The sequence below is a fragment of the Anarrhichthys ocellatus genome, unplaced genomic scaffold (assembly GCF_004355925.1).
Source record: "Anarrhichthys ocellatus isolate YVR2014 unplaced genomic scaffold, GSC_Weel_1.0 scaffold4, whole genome shotgun sequence".
NCBI lineage: Eukaryota > Metazoa > Chordata > Actinopteri > Perciformes > Anarhichadidae > Anarrhichthys > Anarrhichthys ocellatus.
Window position 1 is genome coordinate 4,295,991 of NW_022280034.1, and position 11,168 is coordinate 4,307,158.

General features: G+C 40.8%; 2 protein-coding genes across 4 annotated transcripts in view; both read left to right on the plus strand.

Moving 5' to 3' along the window:
* The first annotated feature begins 4,715 nt into the window (after nt 1-4,715).
* Nucleotides 4,716-7,566, plus strand: rpl38 (ribosomal protein L38). The gene is made up of 5 exons (XM_031843026.1): nt 4,716-4,737; nt 4,944-4,970; nt 5,603-5,663; nt 6,217-6,339; nt 7,506-7,566. Exons 2-5 carry the CDS (start codon nt 4,968-4,970, stop codon nt 7,529-7,531), a joined length of 213 nt encoding a protein of 70 aa, XP_031698886.1. The 5' UTR covers nt 4,716-4,737; nt 4,944-4,967; the 3' UTR covers nt 7,532-7,566.
* A 113-nt stretch (nt 7,567-7,679) lies between these two features.
* ttyh2 (tweety family member 2) overlaps nt 7,680-11,168 on the plus strand; it is a 59,062-nt gene continuing 55,573 nt past the window's right edge. For all 3 annotated transcript variants that reach the window (XM_031843023.1, XM_031843024.1, XM_031843025.1), the window contains exon 1: nt 7,680-9,152. In XM_031843023.1, coding sequence (XP_031698883.1) covers nt 9,024-9,152 — 129 coding nt within the window. In that variant the 5' untranslated portion in view covers nt 7,680-9,023. The remainder of the gene's footprint in view (nt 9,153-11,168) is intronic.

Sequence of the window (11,168 nt, forward strand, 5' to 3'; positions counted from 1 at the left end):
GCTCCATCATCCACGCTCTACATGTCTGTTACAGGTAAAAAAGCCAAGATTATTTTTCTTCCTTTACCCCCCCCCCCCCCCCGCCACTATGCCTTTTTAATAAGCCAGCGCACAGTCACACAGTGCGAGCATCCCTCTTTACTAACTAAACATAAAAAAGGGGGATTATCTTTTCTTTGGGGTACTGTTTTAATACCAGGTGTGTCCAAAAATGAAAGGACTTCAAATGAGTTTTCCGTGCAGAATAAATTAAATCACAAAGTAAATAAATTAGCAGTTGCCCGAGGCTCAACAAATCCATCTTTTGTAAACACAAATAATAAGAAAGGCAGAAAAAACGTCCATATCTCTAAAGACACAAATATCTTGAGGCTGAAACAGCTTAGTTGTATTCACAAGAAGAGTCTTAGCGTGTTTTTGGCCAAAGATCCCATGTTATAGAGGATTTTAGGGCTTGAGCCTGATTATATGGGATCTATTTAAATGACATCAAATTATGTTTGTTTTCATCCTGCATCAAATCCAGCCCTGTGATCACTCCCTTTTTCCAGAGCGATGAGAGCTGGTGACTAGTGGAGTCCATTCCTTGATACACAGCGTCTCCCGTCGTCACGGGGAGGATGAGACACGGTCCGAACCCCGTTTAAGCGGTTACCCGCTGCCCTCTTCTGCCAGGAGAGCAGAGCTGCAAGTGTGAGAAATGTGTATTTGGAACCACGCTGGGTTTCTACAAAGAGCTCGGCACGGAGGAGCACGTCCGTTTCTGTGCAAATGGAATAACGATCATGCCGGTGCAGAGGAGCTTTAGTTAAACAGAGCATGGTCATTTGTTGTAATCTGTGAGGCTGAGCTGATCCTCCCCGTGCACTATTACTGAAATACATCCATCCCTCTCAGACACTCAATAAAGACAACAAATAACAATATAACTATAGGAGAGGTACTGAAAAAGCACACCCTCACATACATGAATTAATAAGATATAATCAACATGAGGCCTGTGTAACAACTCAAAAAAAGCATACTCAGCATTGCTTTATCAGCTTGATACATCATGACTTTTCCTAATTTTATCAGAATTGCTTCTAAACATGACACTTTTCGTCTTTTTGGGGTCACAGACACCCCAGCAGTTAAACATGGTTAAATACAATTGTTATAAAAAGTACTTTTACGCAGCAAAACCCGTCCAATAACAATTTGTGTTATTGGAGTTTTGTTCTCATTGACATATCCGACTGACCCCAAACATAAGTAGCATAACTATTTAGTGTCCATTTCTTTGCCTGTAAATGACATCTTGGCAAACTGAAGGAATATATTGGTTTACGCTTAAACCATATCAAACTTTAAACATGAAATATTTCTTTATTCTTATAATAACATTGGTTTTTGGTCATTTCTGTATTCATCAAGCTCATTTGTTGCAAATATGTCACTAAATATTCTCCAACACCAATATCTGTTGGACCCCAGACAATAAGAAAAGTAAAACCAATAAGAACTAAACATGGTTATGTATAAAGATATTCACCATGTTGATTTTATATTTTATGATGTAGCCTATGAGATCCTCACTATCCATCTCTGAAATCAGATTTCATATTGTCCATACAATCCTATAACAATGAAACCCTGCAGTTCCATCGTACCTCAGTCTTTGAGCAGTGATGGAGGACATCTTCCTCCATCTTAAAGAATGGAGTAACGATCCAGCGTCCTTTTACTGAAGCTAAGAGTTGCCTTCACGTCCCCTCAGCTGTGCCAAGGAGCCCTGTGACCGAAAGTCAGTTGGACAAAAAATATAGAGCTGCAAGCAGTAGGGCTACTAAACTGTTAATTCTAGTCCCTGATGTGGTGAGAAACACGGTTCAAAATTGTAAAACAAGGCACACAGACCAACAAGGCATGAAAACATCTCAGTGTGTTTCTAGCTTGTGATGCAGGAGATAACAGAGGCCTCCTCCAAAACCCTGAACAATTACCGACAGAAACCACACTGGGGGTGAAGATGGCCTGTGGACACGTAGACAGCAGGTTGATTGAAAAGCGACTGATCTGATGTCTCCTGTCTTTATGAATTAATGCCGTGTCAAGGTGGATCTCCGCGGAAATGGACCGAGGTGTCACTCAAAACTTTAACGACCAAATGTGCTCGGCTCGCGCGGAGCTCCCGGTGTAAATTATTGACAAAGCTCGCCTGTCGTGTTTGAAACGTGAATACTAAAAGCGGTCTTCAGCTGATGGGGCTCGTTAACGAACTCGGTTCCAGGAGAAACATCTATACTGGAATCTGTATTCAATAGTGCAGCGAGTGCATTGCCATTTCCTGAGCAACAACCATTTCCTCCAAAAACAAAGTGTATGTGCAAGAAATTACCTGAAGCCAAAGAAAAGGAAAAGGAAACTGACACCCACCGAGCAGAAATGTGTTTCACCATCTCGTGGGATTGGCCCATTAATTGTGCTCTGCTGTTGCAGATATATATGGAATTATTTTTTTTGTCAAGAAGTGGGGATAATAGATGGGAATACCTTCAGTGTGAGCCATTTATGTACTTAAAGGCTTATTACTCTGGCAGCGTTTGGATTTATCTGTCTTCACTGTAAAAGATAATTGAACCCATAAGTCAGCGGGTTTGGATGTGTGTGTGTGTGTGTGTGTGTGTGTGTGTGTGCATGCGTGTGTGTGTGTCTCAGAGGCGTCTCAGGCGAATCTTTTAGCTTTTTCTGAGGCACCATAAATTACGGTTAGTCTGGGAACAAAAATAAATACCTGACAGAATGTATACAAGTAAAACAAATAACACAAGCAGTCTTGCAGGAAACAAATTGGGCCTCTGGGCTTACTGCCTCTTTGTACTTTAACTCAGTTTAAGAAGAGAAAAACAAAAGAAAAAGTACATGTAAATATAGATAGATGGATGCTTAATTTCACATAGCACATAAACCATTTCACGAGTCAAACCCACTTAGTAAAATGGACTGAATTCAGCTTACTTTGGCTGCTTTATCTTCTTAAAACAGGAATGCTGCATCACCCAGAGGCAATTTTACCAGAGGTTTGGTTTATAACAGTGTCTGGTGGCTGGTGGGTATCGAGGTGTTAAGTCTTACATTTTTCTCGAGCGGTATAGAAGATAATCCACACAGTTCACGGTGATGACAGTTAGCCTACTTTAAAATATATAATGACTTCTGCAAACTAAGAGCAAGTGCAGGCAACGCTACTTTTCAATTAGCCAATCAAATTGCAGCTGTGCAACAGGATATTAAGCCCCAAGTGGCATCACATTTGAATCACCTGCTTTCAAATACTTTGGGAGCCAAACACAATATAACACCATTTTGAATCTATTAGATTCAGCCACTGACCTTACATTGTCGAAATCATTAAATAACAATAGGTGTTTTTTTATGTCATGCATTAATACAAAATGATATACATTTCTAAATGACCTTTTTCCCACTTTGTTTTTCTGTTGCCAGCAGGTGGGGCTTTTTTTTGGGAATCTTGTAGATTATCTGACCTGAGCAGGAGTTTACAGAAATTGCCCATGATAGATTTTTTAAAGGCTGATTCTGATGTGCTTCCCTTTTTCACTCACTACATCTGAAATTAAACTGCTTTTGGCCAAAAACATATCTGCTTTTACAGTGATTTAGTTAGTTTTCCAGCAGAATCATGTTCCTGACAGTGTGGAGAAGGCTTTGAAACAGTGAAACATCAGTGCTTCCACACAAAGTCGGCCGGGAGTCACAAATTCAAGATAGTAAATATGAAATAAAAATAGCTACACATAAAAAAGGGATTCCCTGAATTTTCTTTTATTCATGCCTTTTCTTGTGAAATGCTACAAAGTTTTATCTCTTGTGCCCAAATAAAATTAAGTTTTGCTTCAAGTCACCATAGGGTGGCGCACCAGCTCCACAGGGGAGCCTCAGTATTTTGGAGCCAATATGGAATCAGTTTGGAAGGGTTAATTCCTTTAGCATTCAGTGAAAATACACTTTGTCCAGAGTTACTTTCCAAAGACCTCAGTGCAGGGCAAGGGATTGATTCACACTAGTGCATCCATTACTGCAGTCAGTGTCAAACTGTTCTCCCAGCAGCTGTTACCAGCAGCTTACATGACCAGAAGAAAGGGCACATGAGGTTTTATGATCACTCACTGAGGTAGAGGAACAGGAAACCGTCCATGGCCTATTGCTGCTTCACTGGTAGAGCTTGATGAAAAACAATGTAATGAATTGGAGGACGACAAAAGCGCCACACAGAAGGTAGACAACTTCTTTGGGCAAAGAAAGGCAACATTTAATTTGAAAACTTTTCTTTGAATAGGTTGAGTTACTCTAGTATAATCTTAAAGTAGCCTTTTGGCATAATCACAATTCAGTCAGTTTCCTAATCTGTTTTGTTTTCTTCTTTTGTCTGTGTAAAAGCCATAAAGCCAAACACTGCTTTCCCATTACAAAAAAATAGAGTGTATCAAATATTCACATCAGCATAGACATTAGCTTACAGTACAAAGGTGCAATAGTTAACACCTATTTTGAATAGACTAACCTCTAATATCGGTATACCTTAACACACTTTCTATTTGACCTTACAAACTAGAACGGGTAAATCGCATTTTTTCTTTCTTAACATTGTCTCTCTGTACTTGCCGTAGTGTTGTATAAATTCCTCCATAACCGGAAGTTCCACCCCTTTTCATCCCCTCTCTGGCAAACTGAGTGAGTGCAACATTTACACATAAACGAAATCACAATTTATATCATCATCCATCCTCTTTAATACTAATAATCATATCCTCGGTCCTGCTAATTTACACATAATCAATATAGGAGCAATATGACCAGATACTTATTTGCTTTCCAACACTTTTTCCCCCGTTGTTATAACCGATGAACTGACTCCATCTTTTTCTGCCCTTCCGCAGCGTTCAGTCCGCTGACACGGCAGCATGGTAAGGACTACTTCTCATTAAACTACTTGGAAAAGCTACGTCTGCATACCTGCAAATGTTGAATATTGTTCCCGTGGACATGGCTCGACGTGAGATGTGTTTGTGCTGATCTATATATAAAGCGTCACGTTATAAAGCGGCTAGCAATTGTGATTAGCATTAGCATGTTGCTGCTCGCTTGGGCCAACCGTCTACAACCTGTCTCACAAGAATGGCATGTCCTCGTTAAACTACTAGGCTAGCTAAATATGTTAGCTCTAGCAGTTCAGAACTAATATGAAACTACCACTTTGTTCCGGAGGTAAATACTCTTAAAACTACTATGCTAAAGATGTTAGCTAACTGATGTAGGCTTCAACGTCACTAGCCATGGGTGCCCAGGATCAGTTACTAGTGAGACTTTGAATAAGTCCTGTTTTTACCGTCAGCAAGATATGCAAACATCTCAGGCTGATGTGCTCGTGATGCTTTTAAAGTCTTGCTAGAGTAACGATGGACCTAGTGCTGGGTTTCGATTTCTAGCAGAAACATCAGTTCCACCGGTCCCCTAACATCACTTTGTTGTTAATTCTCAATCTGTGGATTTTGTTGCCCTCCAGAATAACTGTGCTTTCTCTGATCTTCATTTGTAGCCTCGCAAAATTGAAGAAATCAAAGATTTCCTGCTGACAGCCAGGAGGAAGGATGCCAAGTGTAAGTTGACAGTCCAACCTCTCTGTACTAGTTGTAAATGACAGTTTACTTAATATATACACGTAAGCCCATTTAACTATAAGGTGGATGGACAGGTGACAACTTGCAGTTTTGCCACTGCAAGATATTAAACTGTACACCTGAGCTTTGTTCAAGTAAAACAGCCCAGACATGTCCTTCCTAATTGACTCTTCCTTACAGAGGACGTAGATGGTGTTATTTAATCCTTCAAATGTATTTTAAATATTTGCAAGTGTAACCTGGAGTCGTCCACAGCAGGTCAGAATGTGAAAGGCAACCAAACACGTTAATATATGTTGAGGATAACAATAAACTGTTAGCTTTCTTTGTCTTGAATGGTACTTTTCTTTTTAAGGATTCTTCCTAGTTCCAATTTTCATGCGTGTTCAGCAGATGTGGGAAATGATTGACCTGCAAAATGAATCATTAGTACAGTCGGTTTTGGAAATTGTTCAAACACCCATTGTGATTTTAATCAAAGCTAATTTTCCTGTTGAGTTTGATCTGGACTGTCTCGTTTGTCTTCCTTCAGCCGTAAAGATCAAGAAGAACAAGGACAATGTAAAGTTCAAGGTGCGCTGCAGCAGGTACCTGTACACCCTGGTCATCACAGACAAGGAGAAGGCGGAGAAGCTCAAGCAGTCCTTGCCCCCAGGTCAGTGTTCTTCTTTCTGTTTTTATTTAGTTTCAGGTGTTATTGACGAGATGTCGGCTTGTGAAGCAAATGCAACACATCTGGAAAATGCAGTCTCTGCCAAAACATAGAAATAGTGAAATAGATGTCAATGACATTGAATATATTAATAATGTACATTTGACTTAGATTGTTCAGTTTTTAAGGTTGCATCTTCCCTGGGTCTGATTAAAGATACTTTGTGGAGTATTGAACCACTACTGACTTAGAACACATTTGTACGAGTGTTTTGTTTAACATGCATGTGCACAAGGATGCACATGCATGTGACCATCCCAGGCATAGCGTGATACAACTGTGTTGACAGCAGAGGAAGGTTATGCTGTGTAAAAGGAAAGAATGTGCTAATAATACAATAAGTCAGACTGATGTAAACAAGGCTGTTTGCTGAGCATTCAGAGGAACGCATCACAGATGTTCTACAATGTAGGAAATGGATTCAATGTGTTTATTGGGCTTAAGGAACATAACCAGTGCATACTTTGTAGAAATATTTGTATAAAACTGTAGTTGTTTACAGTATAAAATGGGTTTTGTAGTATTTTAAATAGGAAAAGTCCTTGGGGGGTAGATGATGGGTTTTAATGAAGGATTTTTAACTAACTTGGTTGTAAAAACTTGCCTCGTTGGTTTATGTTGTGTTTGAAAATCTTGGTGCTGATGACCACTGAACTTTGTGCAGGAGCAAGAGTCAGAATAAATCATGATTAAGAGGAACGGTATACACATTTAATGACTACAGGTCTATGATACAAAGGAGGAGACGTTTGGGTGTGTAGCCTGATGAATCACCTTTTTTGCGGAGTTAGCAGTTGATGCCCACGTCTGTATATAGGCCTAGTTGACCAATTAAATATTGCCGTTATGATCTACTTAATGATTTTTGCATCTGATGGTCACCTGTGTCTGAACTCGGTGCATGTGGGTTTGCACAATGTTTGCACAGTGTTTGTGGTAATTGAATTTCCACAACGGATTCTCAACTGTGTTCATCAGTGGGTATTCATGACACATTCCTTCAAACGCGTTGAACGAATAATCACAACAGGAAAATGAGTTCCTGTCTTTGCTGGTGTGATGTTTTACTCCAGTGAATATTTTCTAATCTGTCGTCTTTGTGTTTGCAGGTCTGGCTGTGAAGGAGCTCAAGTAAATCCGTGATGTACAGATAATTGTAATAAAAATTGGAAAAAAACTAATTTCTCTGTGGTTTTGTGTCCGCTGTATTGAATGCCGTAATGCAGACATGATGGATTTGTAAAACTGAATTGCATCATGTTGCATTAATATCAATGTCCTGGGTATAGTGTTCCTGCTTGTTAAAATATTATAGGTCACGTGGTGTTTTGACATCTTTCGACGAGATGTCAGATTTTAATTTGAATCAAGTGTGTTAAGAGAACATCCTCCATTCCTTAGACGTGTTAAAATATATCCACAATGTGTTATGAAAGATGTCTCTTGACTCTTACCTAAAACGTCTTTACCGTGCCTTATGTCACATCTCACTCTTTAATCAAATGTCCATTAAGTACATATATGTACTTATATCACCACTGGTGAATTATGAGGCTTTGAGCAGTAAATGTTAAATTAGAAAAAGTTTACTGAATACTTGATTTTCCAGAAATGCCTCGCAAGTAAATGTATTTGTTCATTTGTGCAGCAAATTAATAGGAACATCTGCAACTCTGTTAACTCTGCGTCTATTTAAAAACTTAAATTAGGACTAAGATGCATCTGAATATTCATACATTGTATAGCAAGGACAATACACTTGCAAAAATGTTTCGGCCCTGGTGTTGCGTCACACAAACGTGTTACTAAAACCCCAGGAAACGCTCACTCCTAACTGGGTTTCCATAATAAAACCAGAGATTACAGAATGTATGAACTGACCAGTCAATGGGATGAAAACCAGCACTGGTTTGATTTCACTAGTGTAGTTACAAAGTGTCCACAGATGTGAAGACAGCCCCATATATAATGACCACCTGTTTATTTTACAGGTGGGGAAGATAAAAGTAGCTACAATGTGACATGAATTGTCTTCTGTAATTGTCTCAGTTGACCACTAGGTGGCAGTGCTGTAGTTTAATCCGCAGATAAACTAATGGAGCAACACTTAAAACAATGAAGCATGTCAAAATTAAAGTATTACAACACATTGAATACGTATATCTGTTTAACACTCATGCCACAAACATGCCGGCATATATAAAACTCCTCAAAGGGGCGTTTTTACGCGCTCCCGCACGCTATCTCCTCCTGTCCTGACTCGGTGCGCGTTCCCGCTGGTGACTGTTGTACGAGTCTGGAGCAGCTGTCGGTCGGATAGGAGCTCGGGGTCCTCACGCAGACGCGGAGACGTCGTCGGAGTGTGATTTATTTCTTCTTCCATGTAAAAGAAAAAATAATAATCTCCGTCGGATTTCACTTTGCAACAACACCGTTGACTCTGCAGGACTTCTACGGTTTCCCTCACGTGCAGCTGAGAGTGTGTTTCCACAAACGAGCATGCTTTAATCATTGCCTTTGTTTGATATGAGACGGGGTTAAGATCTCCGGAGCCTGCTTTAGTGAAGGGAGGCTAATTCAGGTTGTGGCCGAACTTTTTTTTTTTTTTTCCTTCCTCGGGGTTAGGGATGTCTTCGGCTCGGGTGGATTACATTGCGCCCTGGTGGACTTACTGGCTTCACAATTTCCCTCATATCAACCTGAGGTTGCAGCCCATCGACAACAGCTTCCAGCCCGAAGAAGAGAACTACCAGCAGGTCAGTAGAAGAAGATGGGACACGGGGCTTTATCAGGAGCCCAGTGATGAAAGACACGAGTAAAACAGGGGCACAATATGCCAGTGTGTGATACCCAATAGTGAGTTTTTAACGGTATTGGGACCTCTTTATATAATAACCCTTCAGTATATGGCTCATCATCCTGACACTCCTGTGCTATCACTAAAATCAGTTATCAGCAGGCTCTCTGCTGCCTTCAGATTCAAATTACATTTTGCACTATTGATGGAACAAGTGGCCCATAATGTCTCTGTGAATGTCATCCAGTCCACCACATTTATTAGGAGTTACATCCAGTCCCATTCATCAGTGGACCAAGTACAAAAACAACAACCTCGCTGTCTGTTTTAGGTGTTCTTTCTAAAAGCAGTTCATCTTTGCAAAACAAATGGCATGAAACCATTGAGTCGGTAGCTCAAGAAGGAGTTTCCCCTTCAGAAATATTGCAGAAATGTTGTTTTGCATAAGAGACAGAACATGCACATCTTGTAAATACTGCCCTCACTTGGGCTTGGTTACATTTTTCATTCATTATTAAATTGGACAAATCAAGTAAGGCCATGTCCTTTGGGGGGCCGGAGAGTGGATCAGGGAGCCCACTTGCGTGCGAGTGTTGGCATAGATTTGTTTCCCACATGGGACTTAAAGTGGTTCCCGTCTGTCTCCGGAGGGGAGCGTTTCACACAGTTTGGAAGTGGCTTTGGGTTCAACTGTTGGATGGCTAATGACCCGCTTGTGAACACATGTCAAATACCATGAATGATTTATGATTTCCACGTTTAATTTTTCAGTGTTACAGCTGAGCTCCTGTCGGTGCACGTGGTGGGCACATCATGCTGAGAACAGATGACATTTTAAGTTAATTGCTGCCATGCAGAGTCAGGAGGTCAGGGGTCCAAGGGAGTCAGAGAGGGGCCTCGTGAAGATGTGGAAGCGATTCATTTCACAAGAAGTGACAGACAACGGAAGAACCAGTCATGGGAACGTTGTGTGTTGTCAGTCGAATGTAAAAGAAACATCCGATACAGGATAAATCAGTTAAATGTAGGCTCAAAATGCCTGGAGGAAAGGAAGGATACCAGGCAATAATATCACAAAAAGAAGTGAGATATTGCTTGATATTACTTTGCCATTCCGCTTTCACTTTCGTTCGCCGGCCGGTGTTTTCAGTAGGCCAGCAGGACAGCACAGAAGGCCCATGCAGGTATAAAATGCACGGGCCACCACTGGTAAATATAGTATTCATAATTGACTACATTTACCATCAACACTGATTGGACATCCCCACAAAAGCTGACTAAAACATTGGCTTCAACATTAGCTGTGATGCTACACTTAGCTTTTAACGCTACCGCCAACAGTAGCAGTTTGATGCATTTCTGCTATACAACATATCGCATGGCGGCACAACTATATTGTTTTTTTTTGGTCGTGTTGGCAAAGTGAAGGTCATTTCTTTTCTTCCTCCGTGGCGTTGTGGAAGTAGAGTCGGGGGTGCGGGAGGGGAGCAGCGCTGCTCTGTCTGAGAGTCTGAGAAGACTGTCAACCACAGAGCGGGAAACCCCCATCATCGCAACCATCATCCCGCCTCCATCTCTGACTTTCCCATCTCCGTCTCTCTCCCTCGCCGACTCAGCCGCGATGCTGCTGCTCTCTTTTGTTTGTTTCTGTTTGTTTCACAGATGTAGGTCAGGTCCTTCCTGCTCCCACTTTGTAGAACTATTTTCCCGCAGAGCACCAGAGCTAATGACACAATTTCAAGCTGATGCAATGCTACTTATGCTATTACATTCCCTGTCCTGTGGGCTGTCAAACTTCATCCTGATCACCATCTCCTTGGTTGACTGCATTAGTAGCAGTGATGATATGCTGCATCCTGCATAGCATGAAGAACTAGGAATGTGTGTGTGTGTGTGTGTGTGTGTGTATGTATGTATGTATGTATGTATGTATGTATGTATGTATGTATGTATGTATGTATGTGTGTATGTATAT